The sequence below is a fragment of the Podarcis tiliguerta genome, assembly GCF_965153285.1.
Source record: "Podarcis tiliguerta genome assembly, chromosome: 3".
NCBI lineage: Eukaryota > Metazoa > Chordata > Lepidosauria > Squamata > Lacertidae > Podarcis > Podarcis tiliguerta.
In genome coordinates this window covers 55834062-55858738 of record NC_139536.1, presented here as the reverse complement: position 1 = coordinate 55858738, position 24677 = coordinate 55834062, and the positions used below count along the sequence as shown (strand labels likewise).

Below are 24677 nucleotides of genomic sequence, written 5' to 3'. Positions count from 1 at the left end.
CCAGTCTCTTATCCAACAAAGGCACGAGGCCTCATAGTATAATTTTAAGTCTGGCAGGGCAAAGCCCCCTCTTTCTTTTGCATCTGTTAATAATTTATATTTAATTCTTGGTTTTTTGCCCTGCCAGATGTATCTCGAGATCCCTCTTTGCCACTCTTTAAATATCCTCGTCCCTTTAAGTACTGGAATCATCTGAAATAAAAATAACATCTTTGGGAGTACACACATCTTAATCATTGAAATCCTGCCCCAAAAGGATAGTTTTAATCTTCCCCACATCTCTAAATCTTTCTTAATTCCGTTCCACACAGGTAAGTAATTATTCTGATACAAATCAATATTTTTTGGAGTCAGCCATATTCCCAAATATTTTACCCTTTTCACCACTTCAATACAAGTTTGTTGTTGCAACTCTTTTACCAGTGTTTGATCCATATTTTTTACTATGATCTTGGTTTTTTTCTTATTTAGTATAAAACCAGCTACTTTTCCAAATTGCTCAATCTCCTCTAACACTTCTATTACACTTTCCATCGGGTCTTCCGTCATTATCACCAGATCGTCAGCAAAGGCTTTAACTTTATATTTGTTTTGACCCACTGACACCCCTTTTATCATTTCATTTTTCCTAATTGATTTTAGAAAAATCTCCAAAACCAGTATAAATAACAAAGGCGAGAGTGGACATCCCTGCCTTGTACCTTTCGATATTTCTACCTCTTCTGTAATTACGTTATTTACTATCAATTTTGCTCTCTGTTCCGTATAAATTGCTTTTATTCCATTGAAGAAGTCCTTCCCTACCTCCATATACTCTAGGTTTTTTAACATAAAGTCCCATGAGACATTATCGAAAGCCTTTTCAGCGTCCACAAACATCAAAGTTGCCTGCTTCTCATTCCTGGCTGTCAGATATTCCAAAATATTAACGATGTTGCGAACGTTATCCCTCATCTGCCTGCCTGGGAGGAAGCCCGCTTGATCTTCATGTATAGTTTCTTGTAAAACTTTTTTTAGCCTTTTCGCCAATAATCCTGTAAAGATCTTATAGTCCGTATTTAACAAAGAGATTGGTCTATAGTTTTTAACTTGTGTTGGGTCTGCATCTTGCTTGGGGATAAAGGTTATAAAGGCCTCTTTCCATGTCTCAGGTATTTCCCTTTCTTTCAAGATGTTATTCATTACTTCCTTCAATGGTGCTGTCAAAATCTGTCTCATCTCTTTATAATAGCTAGCTGTAAATCCGTCTGGGCCTGGAGATTTTCCTTTTTTCAACTCGTTTATAATCTCTTTTATCTCTTCGTTGTCTATTGGGGTGTTCAACTTGTCTTTCTTATCTATTGGGATCTTTTGCACCTCTTTTTCTTTTAAGTATCTCTCTATTTTCCTCATATTGTTTTTTTCCTTGTTTTTATACAGTTGTCTATAAAAGTCCAAAAATCCTTTTCTAATTTCTTTTGGGTTGGTTTTATCTTCTCCATCTACTGTAATTTTATTTATTGTATTTTGTTCTTTTCTTTTCTTAATTTGCCAAGCAAGCCATTTCCCAGATTTATTAGCAAATTCAAAGTTTTTCTGTCTTAATCTTTTGATGTTCCACTCCACTTCTCTATTAATTATCATAGCAAATTGTGTTTGCAACACCTTAATACTTTGTTTAATTTTGGCATTATTTGGTTTTTTAATTAGTTTTTGTTCATTGTCCATTATTTGTTTGAGAATCTCTTTCTTTTCTTTCTCTCTGTTTTTCTTTTTAATTGAGTTCCGTTGTATAAAAAACCCTCTCATCACTGCCTTGCTTGCGTCCCAAACTATACTCATCTTCGTACCTTTATTACAATTATCCTCAAAATATTCCGTCAATTTCTTTTGTGCATCTTGTAAAATTTTTTGGTCCTCTAAGAGGTAATCACTCATTCTCCATCTAAAAGTTCTTTCTTCTAAACCTTTTATCTCCAATTTGATTGGACTGTGGTCTGAAATTACTTTTGGTTGGATTTCAATTTGTGAAATTCTTGGGGTTAATTCATTAGAGATCCAGATTTGATCTATTCTGGACATTGACTGATTTGGCTCTGAGTAGAACGTAAACTGTTTCTCAAGTGGATGTCTCAGTCTCCAGATATCAATCAAATTACAATTTTTTGACATTTCAAAAAAAGTTTTGGGTAATTTACCTTCTTTCGACTCTTTCTCTCTTAGTCTATCCATTTCTGTTGAGACTACCCCGTTCATATCTCCCATCACAATTATTTTTTGGTCCATATACTCAAATAATTTCTCTTCCAACTTTTTATAAAAATCAGTTTTATTTCCATTAGGTGCATAGATCCCGACTATTAACAATTTTTCACCTTGCCAAGTAATCTGCACAGCAATAATTCTTCCCTCCTCATCCTTAAAAATTTGCTGAGCTTCGATTTTATTTTTAATATACAGAACTACTCCTCTTTTCTTTTCTTTATCAGATGAAATAAATTCGTTCCCAAGTCTTTTGTTGATCAGAATTTTCCTGTGTCTTCTTGCCACATGCGTCTCTTGTAAGCAGATAATATCCAGGTTTTTCTTTTTTAAATATTGTTCCACCTTATTCCTTTTTTTTTTTTCGTTCATCCCATTAATGTTCCAATTCCATATTTTTAACGCCATTATATTTCTTTATTATAGATGAAATAAGGGTTGTTATAAATTACTTTTTATAATGTGTTTGTTTCTTCTTCTACTTCTTCCTCTTCGCCTTCCTCTTCTTCCTCCTCTTCTTCGTCCGTCCTTTCCCCTTTCTTCTCCTTTTCGTCCGTCCTTTCCCCTTTCTTCTCCTTTTCATCTGAGTCCAACCCTCCGGTGGCTCCTATTCCTCCTGGTGTACCTTTATCTTTGTCGTCCTCTTCTTCTAATATCAATTCCTTATACTTTCTCTGGAACTTGCCTATCTCTTCTGGCCTGGTCAGCCTATGCCTCTTGCTTTTATAAACAAAGGAAATCCCTTCCGGATATTCCCATTTGAATTCGATATTGTTCTTCTTAAGAATTTGCACCATTGGTTTATATGGGTATCTTCGTTTCAACAGTCTAATTGGGATATCTTTAAAGATGATTATATAGCTGCCGTCTATATATAATCTTTTTTCTCTATTTCTCTGGAGAATCAAATTTCTCATCTCTCTGTCCTTGAATGTTATGAGGCAATCTCCTGGGGCTTTCCTTGATTTAGTTGTTCTCACTCTCATCCTAAAGGCATTTTGTACTGTATTTTCCATTTCTTCCAATTGTATTTCCAACCATTGGGCTAGTTCTAATATTAATTTTTGTTTGATATCCTCTCCCTGAGTCTCTGGTACCGCCCTCAGCCTTAAATTCACTTCACGTTGCCGTAATTCATTCATAGAAATCGCATCCCACATCTCTTCCTGCATTTTGTTTGTTTCTGAGAGCCCCACCTTGATCTTTTCATCTTCCTTTTTCAGTTCTTTCATCTCCATTCTTGTCTTCTTCATTCCTTCCTCCAACACGTGTGTTCTCTTGGATACCTCTTTAATTTGCCCTTTCAGTTCATTAACCGTCTCATCTATTTTCCTATCCAGTTTTCCAATCTTTGTATCTACTTGTTCTAATTTTGATTCTAAATTTTTTTCGCTTTGCCTAATATCTGCAAACATTTTTAATATTTCTGCTTTGAAATCTGATTCTTGTTTCGACCCCTTCCTCTCAGCTGGGGTCCCCCCATTGCCTCCTTTCTTTTGTTGATGAGACATTGTCTCCAATTATATTATTGCTTCTTTATTTTTAACAGTCCCTTCAAAAAGTCCCAAACCAAATTAATTCAGTCTTACTAACCAGGCACAGTCCCAGTGTAAAAGTAATTCAGACTTCCTTATTTTACACCTTTACCAATAGTTTCCTCTTTTTTTTAAACTTTTAACTTTGAAAGGCCTCTGTCCAAAAAAGTTATAATGTGGCCTCCAGATATAACCTCTCCAATGTATAATCCTTGTTTAAGTCACCTATCACACTCAATTAAACCACTCCTCTTTAGAGTCTTTTTTAGAGCCTTCCGGACCAATTGGACTCTCTCAACTCCAGTTACACCCCCCAAGTTCCGGTTACACTCCCCGAAAAAAAGGAAAATAATAAAAAGGGGGGATGCAAAAAAAAAACAAAAGAAAAAAGTTAGACTTCCCTCTGGTTTTGATTTTATCTTCTTGCCACCAATTAGGCTAAATCCTCATATGCGTACAAATAAAAATTGGTAGAGATAAAAAAAAAAAATATCCAATATCTTCCGCAGAGAAGGAGACCAAAAAAAGAAGAAAAAAACAAAACCAAGAAAAAAACAAAAACAAAAAATTAATCCACTATTGGCAGCCTCCAAAAAGGGACTATCCCCACCTAAGTCAAAAATCACATATGCGAAAGAAGAAAAAAGAGAATGGAGGAAATCGTTGAAAAACAGGAATGCAGTAACCAGAGAAGGAGGGGAAAAGGGGAAAAAAGGAAAAAAAATAAAAATAAAAAAAAATAAAAAATAGCAAATTGTATTTCCCTTCTTGTCCACCTGGTGTCTATAGTAAAGTGAGTCCCAATTTTTTAAGTTCCTCAGTTTCAGTCCAAGATGATCAAAAGTACTCGTAACCAATCAGTGAAGAAGTTTACTTTTTAGTCACAGTTCCCCAGGGAAGATATTCAGAACAAAGTTTTCAAATTAGCTGATTTTCTTCCCCCTCCTTATACTCCAACATGCGTAGAGAAGAAAAAAGCGACCAAAATGGAGTCGGAAGCTTCACTTCCGTTGCGCAGGACTTTCTTTTTTGAAAAAAAAAAAGATGACTGAAAAGGGAAACTGGTATGCTTTCACTCCTCTCCTTTTATCTACCGTTTCCTCTCCCGTTGCAAAGAGAACTAAGTAGCCAATTATTAGTCCTTTTGCCCTCCTTTCCAACTTTCTCCCTCTTTACGTTACTTTGTATCTTCCTAGAGTTACTTCAAAAGTTGGGAGGAAGGAGAAACTTTAGCCGCTAGCGACGCTCACTCATTAGCCAGCTTTGCTTATACAGCTGCGTCTTAGCCGATTTCAGTTGACAGCTGAGCTCTTTTAATCTCTCTTTAGTCTCCGAATCCTTCCTTATTGCCAGTCCACCTTTTATAAGCTCTTAAGGTTCGGATTTCTTTTTTTAAGAGAATCCAGCGCTCTCCCTGCAAGCTCGGGGCTTCGTTTTCCGGAGATAGTTATGGCTTCCCTCCGCCCGCGCTTCCCCCCGCTGTGCTCTTCGCTCCCTTACGGGAGTTACCTGACGGCCGGGAGGTCCGCGTTTCGGCTATGCGGGAACCAGTGTATCTGGACACCCTCCAGGTACTTTTCGGGGGGCCACTGCGCCCTGTGAAACCCCCTTTTTTTTCTCCGAAAAACACGGGATTTTCCGCTTTGAAAAATCCCCGCTTGCACTGCGATCGCGCTGAACCGGAAGTCCATATCTTTATATATCATGATACCAAGATCTCTCTCCTGATCAGTCACTGCCAACTCAGACCCCCACAGTGTATATGTGAAGTATATGTGATTTGGATTTCAGCAGACTTGGCTGCCTCACTGATCCATCCCTAACTCCAGATCATTTATGACCACTACAGGTCCTTGCAGGACCCCACTTCTTACAACTCTTCATTGTGATAACTGGCCATTCCTGCTCTCTACTACTCCTTCTTTATCCAGATGCTGATCTACAAGACGACCTGTCTCTTTTCCAACACTACAAACTTTACTTGGGAACCTGCAGTGAGGGACTTTGTGACAAACTTTTGCAAGTCCATGGAATTTGGTGTCTACCAGATCATCCCTCTCTACTTGCTTATGAACACTCCCAGAGAACTCTGATATTGCTAGAAATATTAAAATAAAGGAAACTTATTGTAACTATTCATAGTAGAATGTAAATACCATGGAAGCTTTTGGCAGGATAAACTAATAAAACAACTTGTTGCTATTCCAAAATAATAGAGAGATGGAAAAAGACTTTCCTCGCTTTTATTTAACAAAAAAAGTTACCTACAGTCAAGTGTTTGGAAAATATAAATTACAAGTACAAATAGAAATAGGAAAGTAAACCAGGTTCTCTCCCAGTGTGATTTGGCAGTCTGCATTGTACCATCGCATGGGCTGCTGTGGTTATGTGTAAATGCCATGCTCTTCCCCAATGAATTATTGCCCTTCATTTGAACAGATTCAAGGTAATATGGGCTAAGTCAGCTAAATACAGATTGCATGTAACACAATTTGCTGTTGCTTATTGTAAAATAAGGGCAAGCTCCACCCATTTTAGCTCCACCCATTAAAATGTTCCAGGTGAGATGCTGTCATGGAACCTGGTGAAGTTGTTGGTTAATTGACAAGTTACTGAAACACGCTGTTCTAGGGCCACTTTCCACTGCCCTTTTGTTGTAGGTTAGCTCCGGAAAATGTGCCTAGCTTTGGAGGAAGGGTAGAGAATTCCCCAGGCATGAGCACCTTTGTGTGAGCCCTGGATAGAATCTTTTATTTCAAACCTAGCTTCAAGGCAACAGAGTAAGAGATTTACTGTAAATTAGTCTTCATGCCATTTTATTTGGCCATTATAGGGAGAGTGTGCTGATCTCTCAATTTCCCATTGGAAGCATGGAAATTGGCAGCTTCAGCATGACTTTCAACTAGGTATTGGCAGGTTGTCAATAAGAACTCATGATAGAGCACCACTTTAGAGATCTCCGTTGAAAACATTGATCAGAGAAAATCAAAGGCAGAAGAACATTGCTTCTTCTGATGTGTTTGAAGAAGAGACTAATTTGGAAATTATTGATCATAGTCTTTGAACAACTGCCTGAAGGTACACAAGAAACTGCTTGCTACAGCAAATGCATTAAAAATGCAAAAATATAGTCCTTAAGTCTATGATAAATGCCAGAGACATTTTAAAATTAGGAATTTAAATTTCTTAAAGGCCTAAAGTTAAGGCAAACTAGTATAAACTGATCTAATAAGGAAAATATGGATATGGATATGGATATGGATACCCAGCTGGAATAAAATGTTTTGCATCAATAGCTTACAGCACACACACACACAAAGACACATTTAGAACTGAAAATGCATTGATGCAATTTTATGCATTTTAAAATGCAGTTTGCATTTTTTACAGCAAATAAGTACAGCACAATGGAAACCAATCTGAATGCAGATCGTGAAGCCCTTCAAGGGAGGGCTCCATGCCTTCTAGATAAATGTTTATATAGCATTAAAAATCCATTGAAAACAGAGTGTGGTTCATAGCAGTAAATTGTCTCTCAAGCCTATGGATTAAAAGGCTAAGCCAAGGAAGACATAATCAAGTCAGAATGCACTAGGTTGCATGAAGATTTTGCAATCAATTGTGCCTTCTGGAAACTGAAGGGACATGCACTCAATAAATCTGGGTGAGTTGTGGCACTTGTAACCGGTCACATCACAGACACGGTATCTGGTGTTTGCTTGAAATGCTTACATATACTGGTGCTAGCTGGTTTGGGGGAAATGTGCATTAGCAACTAAATAATGTGATTTCAGTAAAGTCATCCCAGCAGCAAAAACTGTACAGTAGCCAAAGATCTTTGGATGCAGCACTACAACTGCATGAAGAAGACAGATTATGTGAAAATATTTGTCAAAGGGGCAATATTTGTTCTTTGGGAACAGCTACAGTTTGCAGGCTTATTACTGAGGTCTGGCTGTGAGTTAGAAATATGCCTCATAATTCCTTGGTTCAGCAAATGAACTTAGCAACTTGCTATGCTTCCCTTTTAAAAATGTGTTCTTCTCCAGTTAGAGAACGTCCATCCGTTTTCCTGGCTGCTTCTCCTATGGCATTCTATGCTGTTAAAGCAGGCAGGGAGAGGGGGCTTATATTTCTATACTTCTACCCTGGGACGTTTACTGCCTTTTCAGTTATGATGTATCACTTAATTATGATTAAAGCTGGTATTTGCTCTGAGGAAGGAAGGGTTTGCACACTGTGAGCACATGATCCCAAGGTGTGTCTGCAGTCTCTTTCCTGTAGTGAAGAGCTACCCAATGTTAACCTCCACTTGAGTCCCTTTCAGCGGTATGCTCTGCAATCGTCCCAGAGAAATGAGCCCATCAGCGTGACTAATAGCACCTTTCAGTCAACGCTCCAGCCCCCCTCTCACATTACTTATGGCATGGTGTAGAAATGGGCTGCATAACCACACCTCTGTCATAGGACTACACCTGATTCCCCAGCGCACATGCATTAGCATAGACCACTGAGCTAGGGAAGCCTGCATGGGTATACCTCTCTGTCTGTAGACTTTCACTAGATCCTGGAACCCTGATTCCACAAAGTTCTGTGCACAATGGCTTTCCCACTTCAGTATCCATGCTCAGAGCCATAGCTACAGGGGGTGGGGGCTAGACAGTTTTTTTGCCCCAGGTGAAGCCTCCAGAGGGGTGCCATTGAGGCTCCCAGTCTGTGTGTGTGTGTGCGCGCGCGCAAATGGACATGGGGGTGTTGCCAAACTGGGTCTTTGACCTGGGTGAAAAAAAGCCTAGTTTCACCCCTGTCCATGCTTAACTCGTGACGAGTGGGGACAAAGGCAAAGGTGCATCTCCTTACTATACTTTTCCCTCCTAATGTGTTAAAGTGGCCTCCCTCTTTCCTGACAATCATAGATTTATCATGGCTTTGCTACTATCCAATTTTATGATGTACTTCATAGCTAGCACAACACGCTTGCAACATTTTTTTTGTCCAGTCCTGACTCATGAGTCACATTGCTTCCTGTGACAGTAATCTTGTTCCTTGGAATCCTTCATCATGTTACCAATTTCTGGAAGATAAAGAGGAGTAAGAGGATTCTGGGTTTTTTTTGTTTTATTTTGATTAAATCATTTTTCCTTTGGCTCTAACTGTGGCCATGCATAGGGTTATGGACTGGAAACTGTAGCTTGCTACCCCAGCAGTCTTGTGTGGACATTGAAATAATGCTGTTGGCCTTATTGTAGTCTCTGGTGGACTCTTACCCTTTCTTGAAACACCCACTCAATCTGGCACAGTGCATTATCACTGGCACATCTCCTTGCAACGGGCCCCATGGTGGAATAGTATTGGCTGCAAACCTTTGGCTCAAATAGCATTGGCAGCCTGTGCATGCAGTTTTGCACCACATCTGCTAAGCATATGGTTTCCTTTAGCCATCCCCCTGCATTCATAAGCAAGATCAAGTTCTACTAACATTAAAAAATGGAAATTTAAACAAGCTGATAATGTGCTTCTCTGGAAAATGTTTTAATAATGCATTTTTATATATCATAGAATCAGAGGATTGTGGCGTTGGAAGGGACCCCAAGGGTCATCCAGTCCAACCCCCTGCAATGCAAGAGGTTGGGCATCCAACGTCTGCTTAAAAACCTCCAAGGTATGGAGAGTCCACCAGCTTCAGAGGAAGTCTGTTCCACTGTCAAACAACTCTTACATTCAGAAAGTTCTTCCTGATTTTTAGTCAGAATTCCCTTTCTCATAACTTGATTTATTGGTTTGGGTCCTGCCTTCTGGAGCAGGAGAAAACCAGCTTGCTCCATCTTCCATATGACAGCCCTTGAAATATTTGAAGATGGCTATCATATCTCCCCTCCCATCTCCTCTTATCCAGGCTAAACATGCCCAACTCCCCTAACTGTCCTTCATAGGACTTGGTTTCCAGACCCTTGATCATCTTGGTTGCCCTCCTCTGCACATGTTCCAGCTTGTCAATGCCTTCCTTAAATTTTGGTGCCCAGAACTTAGGTTGGTCTGACCAATGTAGAATAGAGCAGTACTATTACTTCCTTTGATCTGGACCTTAAACTTCGGTTGATGTAGCCAAGACTAGCATTAGGTTTTTTTGCTGCTGCATCACACTATTGACTCATGTTAAGCTTGTCGTCTACTAAAACCCCTAGATCGTTTTTACATGTACTGCTGGCAAGCCAGATGTCCCTCATCTTATATATGGTTGATGATGAAGGTAACCTAAGAGTATGTTTGTTGATTTCATTTTTAACAGGTATGTTTGTAAATATTAAATGGAGGCATTCTTCACCCCAGCTTCCCTTCCTTTCCCTCCAAGTGTATTCCTAAATATCAGGATAGTACCAGCAACCCCTTCCCCTTATAAGCAGAACTGTTTTTGACTCATACTCTGGGCTATTTGAGTAATTTCCACAGATAATTTTGTTACAGTCTTATAGTGCCTTCTTGGTCAAGAAACTTCCAGATGTGCCACTCGGCTCAAGCCATCATGACTCCTAAATAAGGTAGCTGGACAAGCAGGCTTCAGATCCGTTTAACTTAATTTTGATAATGGTTCCCTATAGATAATGGGATTCAACACTCCTCTCTCCACTTTAAAATGAGCAGAAGAGAGAAACACCTAAGTGACTGTATTATTGAGAGCCCTAATGAGCAGAAATATGGTGTAAAATATAATAGTTTTTTCTGATATCTATGTAGACTTTAATGGGGTCTTAATTTTCCAAAGTCTGTTTGGGTCATGTGCTTTGCCTTTTAGCTTTGTTTGTTTTCCTATCAGCTCTTTGGTTTCTTTAAAAATCTAGAGGAAGATGGTTCAGAAGTGTAGACTGGAAATGAATGATAAATTTAGCCATAAATGCAGAGAAGGGAAGGTGGTCTGGGGTCATGCCAGACAGGATGGAAGAAGTCTAGTTTCCTGTATGACGACCAGCTTGCTCTGTTTGTAAATAATAATGTAATGTAAATAAGCATTTTGGGGGTGGGGGAGTATTAGAAGTTTGGCAAGTGGTTTTGAGGATTCTCACTAGAGCAAGGAAATTTTCTTTGGCTTTCAATGATGAGCACTGTTGACACAAGCTGTTATGTTAGAAAGGGAAAGCCTTCTAGGAGGAGAGTTCACCCCTCACTAGGCTCACACATTGATTTTTTCATATTTTTAATTCATTTTCTTCTTTTTAGTTTTGTTTTCTAGTTGAAAACCATTCATTTAGTTCACTACTTCCTCTGCAGCTCTTGTGATATGACTTCAGTTGACATCTCTCTTCATCTTCATTAGGGAATATATATGACAGTAGAAAAACCAATTAAATCTAATGGAAAGCTAGGGCAAAATATTTGGTGAAAAAAATGAGATGCCTTTGGTTATATTGTTTAATAATGATGAACTAGATTTGGCTAGTATCTGGAAATGCATGATTAAGTGCTTAAAAGGCTAAGAACAAGTAAGAGCTACTACAGCTCTCTCTTTTTAACCCTGCTTTTAATCTGTTGCTTTTTATTAGCCATTTCTGTATTGCGACTGTTTTTAACTTTGTGTGATTTTATTTCAAACCATACAGGTGCATTAAGGACAGTACAAAAATGCTGTATGTGAGCATTTTATATCAGTGTTAGAAACTGAGATATGAAAGCTAGGAACTAAATGGCAGCTTAAATTGAGGTTATGGGTGCAACAATGGACTGTCTAGGTGCACTTGTCTGTAACAAGAATACAAAGTGAAAATGAATGAACTGCAGCTAAAATATTATGTTCCTTTTTTTCATAGTCTAGTCCTTCCCCTGTCCAACCCCCATATATTCTTAAAAGGGTCTCTTCTGCAGTCTTCAGGGAGCAGCTGGAAGTGGGGAGGCAGAAAGAGGTCCTCCTCTCCTTCTACTCTGTGGTTTTAATCTGAAATCTTAGGTGCAGTACTGCGCCCAGAGCTCAGAAACTGCTCGTGCTAATGAAATTCCCTGTTGCAAAATGTGCCTAGAACAATGGGAGTTTCAAACACTGTTTTATATATCACATTTTGTATATATTACTTCAGATGCATTTCTGTTGGGAGGGACAGTACTTAAATTTGTAGATGCAAGTACTGTCTCTCTTAATATAAATGGGGTCAGGATTCAGAAGTTATTTTCGTATGTGCTCTCTCCATGATATTTCCTTATAACTGCACTAAAATTGCTGGTGTTAAACACACACTATTTATAGTGGGAAAGCTATGATCCACAAATCAGAACCCTGGCTCTCTAAAAGAATCAGGCTACAATCCTATACTTGCTTCCCTCTGAATAATTCATATTGAGCTGAGGTGGGCATACTTCTAAATAGACATGTAGAGAGAGGATTGCCCTTGTTTATCTTCAGTTCTAACATCAAGCTATTTAGGGAATGGAATGGTATCTAATTTGAAATCTTATGATGTACCTAAAGCCTGGCTCTTCTGTTGTAACAAAATCCATTTCTCTGAAAGGGTGGTGCAGGTCTGTATGCTTACATCCATTGTAATATCTGTAGGCACTGGACCAGGAAATCATGCATATCAAGATATTATTATTTCCTGTATTATGATTTATAAGAACTTCTAGATGCGTCCTCTGACTTACAAATTTTATAGAAACTTTAATAGCTTATTTCATTTGAAAAAGCAGAAAAGGTCCAGAAAAATGTCCATTTGTAGTTCTGTCTTCAGTTGCCATGCTGATGGTGTACATATGCATTTATATTATTCATGTGATACTTCCAGTTTATTAGATGGCAACCTGAATATCATCAGTTAGCATGGGAAGTAATATGCAATTGCAGATGATTTTAGTCTACATTGTGATAGCTTATACTTGAATATGCTCTTATATAAACCTTTCTGCTTTAAGGCTTATAATTTTTAGCTTTTTTTTTAATCCTCAAATTAGTTTTCAAAATATGTTATGCAAACACAGATTTTAACAGGTCTTCTTAAAGCTTAGTTTTCTTAACCAAAGCCAGAAGATAAAGTAGATTTTCATTAGCTGAGAGAAGCCCCTAGGCTTTAAAGGGTTGAGCAGACAAAATACTGGGACAAACATTTGAGGGGATAAGGTTTTGTAGTCAATAGCCTGCTAACATTCCTTCAACAACAACATATCAGAGCTTAAATCAATTAAATTAAGATTCATGCTTTTAAAAACAATATAATTATTTTAGTTCTGTAGTAAGGATTACACAAATATGCACTGTTGAGTAATATGCTTTTAAGTGTGCATTGTTGGAGCCATTAGATTAGTGGTATTTAAAACTTTTTCCATTTAAGGTTTATCCTTAACACATTTTACAAACACAGTACAGTGGTACCTCGGGTTAAGAACTTACGGTAATTCATTCTAGAGGTCCGTTCTTAACCTGAAACTGTTCTTAACCTGAGGTACCACTTTAGCTAATGGGGCCTCCTGTTGCCACCGCGCGATTTCTGTTCTCATCCTGAAGCAAAGTTCTTAACCCAAGGTACTATTTCTGGGTTAGTGGAGTCTGTAACCTGAAGCGTCTGTAACCCAAGGTACCACTGTATTCTAATTTGCTAATACATAATTCCTCAAATATGGTTGTGAATATTTATGCTTCATTTTTGGAATACCTCCACAAATTTGTTCAGCACAGTGTGTGCTATTGGAATTGTTACATGAATGTGAAGACCGTGCCAGATTTATACATTTGATTTTGAAACAGTTAAAGATTTAAAAGGAAAAAAACAAACTTGAGAAGATTTGTTGCAGCAAACTGTGCCTCTGACATACATCTGTATAATTTCTGGTCTGAGACTAAATGCATTGTTACTCACTTTTGGAAATTTAATCAGGTTCTTGATAAATTATCACTAACCCACTATCTATATTCATTTTGTCCAGTTTAAAGACTATATTCATGAGCTGAAGGAACTGTTAACTTGCATGCGGGGAAATTTCAAAAACAATAATGGCTTCCCCGCCCCCCACAGGTTACTCCCAGAACCTTCCCAGCCAATTTGAGGGTATGGTGGAAAGGTGTTCACTGGACATGTTCCAGATTTCAGCCTCTCTAGCTACATAAGTGTGTACTATAAAACATTGCATTTTAAAGGGATGCATAACTTGACAAATCTTTCTGTAGTTAGATAACTTGTAGCTGAATATTTTGTAAAGGAACTGATATTTCCAATACTCATGCTGAGCTTAAAAATTATGAGTGAGATTCAGTGTAGCATGAGCAGCTGTCTGCTCGCACATCGGTGCTTTTCCTTCTCCATCTCCCTGCAGCTGCCCATACATCCCAAATCTGCTTCAAAAGTTTAGAGAGATCCTCCATATCAGATTTTGGGATTGCAGGTGTGGCTGGAAAGGGTAGAAAACAAATAAGAAGTTCCATTGCACAAACAGATTTCTGTTACGCAAGGAAGCAGATATAAGTGGATCTTGTTTTGTTTTTAAAGGGCATATGCACACCCATACACCTGTAAGTTTCAAAAGAAATATAAGTAAAACATGAGGATTCCCTTCTGAATGTAGTAAATCGTGTTGATGCAATGGTTTGTTCGACAATTCGGGCCTTAGATCTGTGCTCCATCACTGGAAGACAACAGAGAACTTCATAGTTCATTTACAACATTTTCTTTTCTTCCCCCTCCCCTTCTTTTAGGATATTAACGTATGCATTCTTGAGAACTACCCTGAATGTTCCAATCCCAGGTTATTTTATATTATTCCATATTTTTGTGGACAGCATCCAAGATGCAGGTAACTATGTTATCTCCCTTTTCAAAGTTATTTCTTACCACCTACTGGAGCTGGGGTGATTTCAGTTTTGGAATGTTCCACAGAAAACAGCAGAGAGCCCAAAATGCATCATGCTGGTAATTAATCTGAAAGTCAAGGAGTTGTGCAGAATACCAGTTCACAGATTGCATTAGAAAGCAACCTATGCCAAATGCTAAAGGACTGGACAAAAAAAGAGAGGAGAGATCAATCAACCTTTCCTTTCTAAAATACTGAATAGAAGGGATGTAAAAGCAAGATGGCTCTATTAAGCCTCTTCTTTTCACATCTCAAAAAGCACCAATATATCCAGAATTCAATATCCAGGTTTTGCCAGTATACAGCCACCTGCCCCATACATGACATCAGATATGACATCACATGTGGGGCAGGTGGAGATGCAACTGAACCTGATGACACAGCCAATTCCCTGCCAGAAGTAGACTTGAAGTCACTTTCTATCAGCTGATGTGTGGTGATTTCAGGCCTGCTGAATAGAGGCACTTTAAACTACCACGCAGGACTCTTTGCAAACCTTGCATGTTGCCTTGAATTCCAGTGACCATCTCCTGGTGTCATAGTGACACCAAGTGATTGATGGGTGAGTGCTGTCTAATTTGGGTAGGGGAGATAAGGATTTGGCCTGCTGACCATATAACATTCCCAACCACAAATAGGCCACTATTGACGGCTTAGATCCCTTGATGAGGCAGATCCTTTGTTGCTTTAAGTTGCTAAACCTAATGAGGTTATGCTACCTTTTACTCACCTGGTGTGCGCCAGAAATTTTAGATTACAACTCAGGTGCTGTCTGAGGCTGATGGGAGCTATAGTCCAACCCTCTAGAGGGCACGAGGTTAGTGAAAGCTGGGCTATGCTGTGCAGGGCAAGCCATATGTCAGCTTCTTGGTATATTGATGGCTTATAAACAAGATTATTTGAAAGACTTAAAATGTGTCACAGAAACTTAGATAGCAAACATTAAAAAATTATTGATATTCCGCAGTTGGTGAAATATTCTAGCTGCCTAGCAGCCTTAATACTGTGAATTATTTTAAACTCAGTTTTTATTACAGAGTAAAACTTTCGTTTGCAAATTCAATTTAAAGATTCTTTTCTTTTATGTTCTTTAAGGGAGCCTGGGGAATGGGCCCTTGAAAGAGCAAAAGTGAATGTGAATGAAAATTTCCTACTTGTGGGGATTCTGGAGGAATTGGAGGATGTGCTGCTTTTACTAGAAAGATTTTTACCTCATTATTTCAAGGATGTACTCAGTATCTACAAAAACCCAGGTAAATGTCTTCTGATATATCCATGATTGGTTTTTCTTTTTTTAATAAATAAATAAATAAATGTAGTATTCTTAAATGTCACATATTAAATGCTGAAGAAGCAATAAGACAGCTGTAACTCTGATGTTCACTCTTTTTTAAAAAAGTGCGTTCATTGGATTAGAGTGCAAAAAAATGTTTCCATATTCTTTGCATCTTCTGTTCAGCTTTTGTTTTCAAGTAACTAAGGCCCCCCGAGAAACGCAGTATGGAAACTATGATTTAGAGATGTTTGGAGTGTCCTGCTGTAGCTAACAGGGAAGGGGCAGGGAGAGCATATGTCTCAGAAGAGGCTTCCTCATTGATACAGTTACCAACAGAACCCATTTCTAAAACAGGGGGAAACAGATGTAACATAAAAAGAGAACTCATAGCACATTCCTTAGCCACGGAATAAGCAAGGCTTCCTTGCAGCTCTGCAGCTGAAATGCCAAGTGCCCAGTGAATGCCAGCTTGGCCCTCCCACTATATAGGTTGGCGGTCTTTTTTCTTTTTAGAAGCACAACACCTAAGTACATTTTTCTGTTGTTTCTTTGCTGTCATCATTTTTCAAGGAAATGCTCTTTTTATACATGAAACATTTTGCTTGGTATCTTTTTTGGGGGGGCAGTTCTTGGAGACATCAAAGGACCTTGTCAGTTAGTGCCATCCACAGCTAGCTTCTGCTGCAAACTTGCAATGGGTTGTATCAGCAGTGTCACTCAGCTGATGGTAAGGCTTCTATCAGAAGAATGGGGAGGGAAGCTCATCTGTCTCCTCTCTAAATCCCCTTCCCCATTCTGTCAGGTGAGTGACATGGCTGGATACACCTCTGAATTTGGATCATAGATTTTTTTATTTGTCATAAGCCTCTTCTCCTGAAGAACAGTCTGCATGTGCAATAACAAGAAATGTTTTTTCTTTTCTTTCTTTTTTTCCTGCTTTGTACTGGTTTCAACTAAATCTAGCATAAATAATACTAAATCTTTTTGTGTAACAGTCAGTAGCAGTAAGTGAGACAAATGCTATGTTAATTATTTTCATTTTAAGAGTAAGCTTCTGCTTCTGGTAAATAAGCACATTTCTTTTCATATAATGCCAAAACTCATGAGAAAGGGAAATTTAAACTTTGAAGAGCCAAACATGTATTAAGTATGGAAGTTAATTAATATCTTTATTCCATGCTAACTTGATTTGGCCAGAAGATGGCATTGTCCCTCTTATTTTCTCATACAATTATAAAACATGAAACTTAAAAGAACAGTCACATACGTTCTGCTCTCAACTGTTCATATTTTATATTCTGATCAGTGAAGAGAAAATTAGTAGGAAAAACCATCTTGAGCCTGTAAGATTCAGAGGTACTCTGAAAAATGCTTTGATTGGAACAGAACCATGTTTTATAAACCACTGCTTAAATAAGTGTGCCTAAAACCGATAGTTTTTGTTATAGATGAAGTTTGCCTTCTAAAATAAATGTATAATTTGTGATGGTCATAGTAATCTTTGGAAAAGGTTTGCAATATGTAACCATTCACTTTTAACTTATACAAAAAATATTTAGATTTATATAGGAGGAATTCAGCACTGTGCTAAGGTGAGTGTTCTGTCAGTGCAAACAGTTCGACTTCCCAGACAGGCCTAGCCCCCTTCTCCTCCTGCTATGCATCATTCAGAGGGTTATTCCGAGTCAGTTTTAGGGGTGGAGAGACGCAAGCCCTACTGAATGTCTCCTATTGGTACTTGTTAGGTGAATCCCACCATATGTATTTTTATCATGGGAATGGACTTTCTGGTGGACTTTTGCATTTCAAGGATTATTTTGAAGATGTTCAGATTGAAAATAATTTTATGTTCTCTAAAATGAGGATTTTGTGAATCAAGGACAGAAGCAGAAATGTTTGTCCCATCACATCTCAACCTGAAGCATGAAAAAGGTGTCTTGAGCTAAGATCCAATTCACAGATTAGTTGACAGGCATTTGTAGGATGATCACCTCTTCCCTGTGATGGCTGCACACAGTCTAGGACCATGCTGGCGTACAGCTCACATGGGCCCAAAAGCAAGCCTATAGGCTATATTTTTGCAATCTGTGGACTGAAGCAGACAACCACTAACAGTGCAATGATTGCTTGAAAATCTGCCACACGTCAGCTGGTAATCCATGGAAAGCAGCAATCATCTGTCTCCACTCTCACAATTATTTATTATTTATTTTGTTTATTATAGCCTGCCTTTCCTCAAAAAAGCTCAAGGCACCTAGCAGCAAAAATAAAACCACAAGTTAACAATTCAAAATGTCACTTTTGATTTAATACAAAAGCATGAAAACATTAAAATAGCAGCAGAAAACAGTAAGACATCAAAAATAGCACAGCAAGTAAAAATAAAAATTACTCAAAAAGGCTCCCCACCCCGACAGTTAAAACCAATTACAAGCTAAACGCCTTTCTAAAAGGGAATTCCACAGCTTAGCAACTGCCACAAAGAATGCCCTCTCCTAGGTCACACACACACACACACACGTTCAGGGGCAGCAGAATTATCAAGAGTTGGATAATCATGAGTGAACCAACTATTCAAATGCAAGTGGAAACACTGCAATGTAGTGCCACTCCAGAAGGGATACCATGGCTGATGGTCTGGAAGGCAACTGAGAGACAAAGGAGAATCTGGGATCCCGACAACTAGACATTTTGGAATCCATTTTACTGAAGGTTTAGGATCAGAGTCCTAAGAGACCAGTGTGTTCTTCGGAGCACTGGGAAAGACTAGGGGAGCATGGGCTGCCTCTACCTCCTGGGGAATGCAGTGTGCATGGGTTTCAGAGTTCCTGGCCTGGGCTTTAGGAAGCTGAGGGGGATCTACCAGGGAACCAAGCAAGCTGCTTTGATCTTGGGCAGAGTAAGCCCCCTGAAAGCTAGCCCTGCTTCCCCCAGCAAGTTGTGAGCAGGTTGTACCAAGCATGAAAACATTAAAATAGCAGAAAACAGTAAGACACCAAAAATAGCATAGCAAGTAAAAATAAAAATTACTCAAAAAGCCTCCCCACCCCTTTGGTGCAGGATGCACAAGCTGAAGGTGTTTTAATGCATCATCGGTCCCCTCCCATCTGGGCTGTGAGCGTGAGTGGAAGGGGGGTGGCAGCAACTACCAGGCAGTAAGACCTGACTGACAGCACTGTAGGGCTGTTGGACAAGAAAACGGGTGCGAGAGGCTCTCCTGAGCACACACAGCCTTCTCCACATTGGTTGCTCAAAACTGTAGATATAAACAGAGCCCATTCCTTGTCTAGAAATATAAACAGTTGTGTACATAGAGGGAGCTTAGTTGAAATCAGAAAATCAGTGCAGTGTAAAGGTAAAAAAGGAAAAAGAAACCCCTGGAGGGTTAAGGCCACTCAAAGGCGACTATGGGGTTGTAGCGCTCATCTTGCTTTCCGGCCGAGGGAGCTGGCGTTTGTCCACAGACAACTTTCCAGGTCATGTGGCCAGCAGGGCTAAACCGCTTCTGGTGCAATGGAACACCCTGACGGAAACCAGAGCGCACAGAAATGCTGTTTCCCTTCCCACCGCAGCAGTACCTGTTTATCTACTTGCACTGATGTGCTTTTGAACTGCTAGGTTGACAGGAGCTGGGACAGAGCAACGGGAGTTTACCCCATTGCAAGGATTCAAACTGCTGCCCTTCTGATCAGCAAGCCGAAGAGTCTCAATGGTTTAGACCACAGCTACTAGTAGAGTCAGAAGCTGAGTCTGGAATGCAGAGTGAGCTAGACCAGAGAGCCAATTTCTTGGTGTTACCAGTTTCTGCTCTTGAACTGGCTTTTCTTTGGCAAATAAATGATGAGTTGTGTTTGGTTGAAAATCTATAAAGTACTAGCAGATGGAGCACAAAACAAATAGTATAGGTTCCAAGCTGAGAGTGTGGGTTGTTTTTTTCCTCATAAAAGCATTTAATTATTTAAATCAAACATACTTTTCTCTGCCGTAGATATCATAAAATGATTGGGCCACACCACAATCTGAACATTTGGGAGGCAGAATTAATCCATTACAGTGGTGCCCTGCAAGACGAATGCCTCCTTTTCCCCAAGCCGCTAAGCCGCTTAACAGCTGATCCGCTAAGCCGCTAATAGTGCTAATCCGCTAATGGGCTTGCTTCGCAAGACGAAGAGACTCGCGGAATGGATTCTTTTCGTCTTGCGAGGCACCACTGTATCTTTCCTAGTTGCACAGGCTCTTTCTCCAGTAACTTTGTAGGTGGATAGGTGGAAATATAGCTTTACAATACCCACAGCTGATCTCTGTTACTTGCAGCTGAGTTCAGTAGCTGTACGACTATCCTGAATCTGAGGATAAACCAGCTTTGAATAAACCCAAAAACTAAAGAGGCAAAAGACTCTGCAGTAAAGCGCTCATTTCCCAAATACAAATATTGTAGAGATGCAAATTGCCTGTGAGATAGGGGAATGAACTTGCACTCACACAATGTTGCGTCCAATGTGTTACACATTATTAGAGATGTGCATTCCACATGGAATAGGATTTTAGCCTTAATTTCAGATGTTAGATAGGCTTACTTTATTTCTCCTTAACTTTGCATTATGTTGTTGACATTTTATAGTCTTTTGAGGGCACCAAGCTGTAGAGCTGTTCTTTCAGTGATCACATCTGGTTTCTTGGCACAGCAGTTACTTTGTTACAGTGTTAGTTTAGGGAGCCTCTCTTGGGGTCAGCTTGCTGATGGGCTGCTTTGTTTCTTTTCCACCATATTCATTCCCTGGACTTGCTTTCAAACTAATTTTTCAGCTGCTTGCAGAGAAAAAGGTTGATCTCCCCTTAGAGCAGAAAAAGCAAGGAATGATCTGATGCATGAATTTGATTAGTAACTGCAGCCACCATATATGTGCTACTGCATCTCCATTATTGCCAGAAACAAGTTCACACACTTCCTTGCTGTACTCAAACCTCAACTACTACATAGTGAATTGGTAAATCTTCCTCAATCCACCTATTAGGTGTTTGAAACCATGCATTAAAATGTACGAAGTTCAAGCTTTTATTTTCCCTGTGTTATGACAATATTTTGCATTATGTAAAATATGTCTTGTGTTTGACTTCACTTTTTAGGTTTTATGGTATGCACAGCTTGCTTTCCACAAAAATTGCTAAGAAATCTAAATAATAAAGTTACATAGATGAAATTTTATGCTCAAATGTAGTAAAAGAAATGTATGTGAGTCGCTAGATTCACAAGGGATCAGCAAGCTAACATCTTACATCCAGTATCTCCCTCTCTCTCTCTCTCTATATATATATATATTCATTCATGTGCCAGAATATTATTCTTAAGAAGCTCAACTGTGCAGATGATGACAACAACTTTTTCCTAATAAGCACAAAGGCCTCTGAGCAGAGGGGTTTTTGTTTGTTTGTTTTAATCTGAACATACTCCCAAGTTGATTGTGGTCTCTGCACATCTCTCTTGAGCTTGTAAACAGCTGTAGGGAGCCTGCCTAAGATGGAATCATCAGAAACAGTAGAGAACCTTGAGAACCTCTGGCTTGCTTTCACCCAGAATTAGAGAGCTCCAATCTCCCTACTGACCAGCCAGCCGGAATGAGGTCACAGGAGAAAGAAGCTTCCTGGGATTAACACCTAAGCCACAGATGACCATCAAAAGGGATCCCAAGCCTAAGCCATTTCCCTCCCAGTTTTTTGTGGCCATCACCAACCTTGCTCTTTTCCATTCTACATATATGTTAAAGAAGTTCTGGAAGGAGATGGAGTTTCATTTTAGCTTTTGGAGGAAGCAGGAAAAACCACACACACCCCTCCCCGACACTTTCTTGATGTGCTGCTCAGGAGAGCAACAGGGGAGAGGTCTTATGTTGCACTGAATAATGTTCCCAAGGTATCCACAGCTTGCAGAGCGCTTGTGTCCTAGGTTTTTGTCAGGGTCTCTTCCCTGGTGACAGGATAGAGACCTGCCTGCTTGTTCCTTTTACCTCCCTCTGTCCTGCTGAAAGGATGCTTGTATGTGATATAATGGACTCATTCCACTCTGAGGATGGGCTCATGGCCAAACTGTATCCAGATTTAATGGTAATCAACACTGTTTTTCACCTGTATTCTGTAACAGTGACAAATTCTCCATTCCTGTTTCTGTTTTTTAAAGTTTGAGAGAAAACAAATGGATGATTATTCATTCTTTTTGGTGTGAAGCCCTGACTTGAATCAGGACTTCATTCAACAGCTAGGCCAAAGCTTCTGATGTGTATCAAAACATAACTCAAAAGCAAAGTGAATAAGATCAGGTGTCTATTTGCATATACTGTATTGTAAAGAAACAAGGCACACAATTCATGTAATACACTTCATAGCTGACGTGCAGCTCATGTATTTTGTACTCAGGTATCATAGCCAAGTACACACAAAAAAACCTGAGTGCAACCCTACAAGGCCTTTGCCAGGAAATGGTAGGTCTGTTAATTGCTTCTGTTTCGAGAAGTAATGTCCCACTCAATTACCAAAGCCTAATAGTGCATGGCCTGTGGCAAAGAATTTGGTATTGATCGGTGCCAAATGTGGCTTTTCACTTTGCAAAAGTCTGAGAAGCAGGAATAGATTGTTGTTTTGAATTTCAAGTACTTAGCTGTCATTCATCAAAATAAGGGCAATCTCTTAGCAAACAAAAAGGCATTATCCAGCTATTGACACCATCTCTAGATACAATGAACACATCAGCAGGATTTTAAAATATAAAAATAGATTTCAGAAGTCTTTTTCAAAAGCCTGCGTCTGCAGAATGACTGAAAACAATGTTAATTTTTCCATAAAATACTGAACCCCATTTATCAGGCATACTTACCAGAGGAAAAATAAATTGTTAAGACCACTGGCCTCTTATTTTCTAGCAGCAGCTGTTTTGCTAGTGGTAGCAGCAGCAGCTCCTCATATAACATGTTTTATGATGAATGCAAGCAAAAGCCAACTTTGAAATTCCAGCACTGCCTTGTACGCATAAAACATAAAACCAATTTAAAATAACATAGCTGTTCAATGTGAGTCGTTCTCCCCCCGCCACCCCACTTCTCTAAATACATTCCGTATGAGTACCAGGGCCTTGTCTGTTGATTTCTCCTTGACTTGCCCCCAATATGTTTTTGATTCACCAGCTGAAACTGGTACAAAGTATGAAATTATAACTGCATATAAAATGTAGGTGCAAGGTGAGCAAAAGTACATGTATGTGCATGCATTGTTTTAAAGCCATGTAGATGCCTGTTGTAAAGACCTTTGTAGGTAATCTTGGTCTGTGTCTCTTGCAAGAAATATGATAAATTGCAAGCCTGTACACAAGATACATAAAGTATCAGTGTTTCATTCCAGCATGGCCCAATTATAGGGTGAGCAGCTATTTCAACAGATAAAAGTAATAATTGCCAGCCTGCTTGGTCAGTGCCAAAAGGTTTAGCCTATGGCAGGAGTGGGAAAACTTTTTGGCTCCGTGGGCCATAATACCATTATCAGGATCTGCCCCATGAGGCCACCCACCTATCAAAATCTTTTGTGCTTCAAGTCTCCTTGTGCGCCTTTTTTAAGTCCCCCAACCACAAGAGGCTTCAAAAGGGGAATATAGTGAAACTTGCAAAGGGTTCTCCAAGTCTTCCCCCTTTAAGTCCCTGATCTTGGAGGCTTAAAAGAGGAGCAGGAGGAGAGTCACAAAGCCTGTACCAAGTCTCTCTTCCAATTTAAGCCTCCAAGGATGAAGGGGGAAACTTGCAAAAGGCTTTAAACAGGCCTCACGCTTCTGTTTGAGCAGTTTTAAAGCCTCTCTGAAGAAGATTGCATGAGACACCTATTTTGAAATGAATTTTAGGGATTTAATTGTCACTCAGCTGATGAATGTGATGCAAATTGTGTTGCCTTGGCTGTGCAGTCTTGTTCCTGGGAACAAGATCATGTAGCCAATGCAGAATTAAACCCTGTCCTCCCATCCTGTTAATATCAGTTGATGGGTCTGGGCATAGTTTTTTTGGGAAAAGCCTTGTGAGCCAAACTGGATGCCTTGGCAGGCCAGGATTGGCCTATGGGCCAGAGGTTCTCCACCCCTGGCTTATGGTTTCATGTTTTTTTCAGGCATTAAGTATCATTCGTTGCTGAGAGCCAGTGTGGTGTAGTGGTTAAGAGCAGTAGTCTCGTAATCTGGGGAACCGGGTTCGCGTCTCCGCTCCTCCACATGCAGCTGCTGGGTGACCTTGGGCTAGTCACACTTCTTTGAAATCTCTCAGCCCCACTCACCTCACAGAGTGTTTGTTGTGGGAGAGGAAGGGAAAGTAGGATGTTAGCCGCTTTGAGACTCCTTCGGGTAGTGATAAAGCAGGATATCAAATCCAAACTCTTCTTCTTCTTTGATGAAACAACAAACTATGGTAAAGTGTCAATGGACACTAAAGCTTCTGAATTCTTCCCTCAGCCATATGCGCCCAAGGCTCACTTAGGCTTGTTTACAGTTTATTAAGATGTCTAAACATGGCCTTGGGGGACTCGTTTTAAACTAGGGTTTATTTGTTCAAAATTGTTGGTTGTGTTGATAAATTTGCTATGCTCATGTCTTAATTTCTTCCACGGTCAGCATTGGGCATCTGCTTTCAGTACTAAAGCCTCATGTGCTCTTGAGGGGATGCAGAATTCATTTCCTTTAGCTGTGCATAATTACAGAGAGTTCACACACAACAACAAGAAGGGAACAGACTTCCAGATCAGAGGGTGACTTCTGCAGCCCAACTCGACTCTGGTAT

General features: G+C 39.5%; 1 protein-coding gene and 1 long non-coding RNA gene across 2 annotated transcripts in view; both read left to right on the top strand.

Moving 5' to 3' along the window:
- The window catches only part of LOC310675076, a 275570-nt gene that overhangs the window by 113834 nt on the left and 137059 nt on the right, over positions 1 to 24677 (top strand). The gene's annotated exons all lie outside the window — the stretch shown is intronic.
- The window catches only part of UST (uronyl 2-sulfotransferase), a 133380-nt gene that overhangs the window by 87291 nt on the left and 21412 nt on the right, over positions 1 to 24677 (top strand). The window contains exons 6-7 of the mRNA XM_083435089.1: positions 14446 to 14543; positions 15696 to 15853. Of these exons, the coding sequence (XP_083291215.1) occupies positions 14446 to 14543; positions 15696 to 15853 (256 nt within the window). The remainder of the gene's footprint in view (positions 1 to 14445; positions 14544 to 15695; positions 15854 to 24677) is intronic.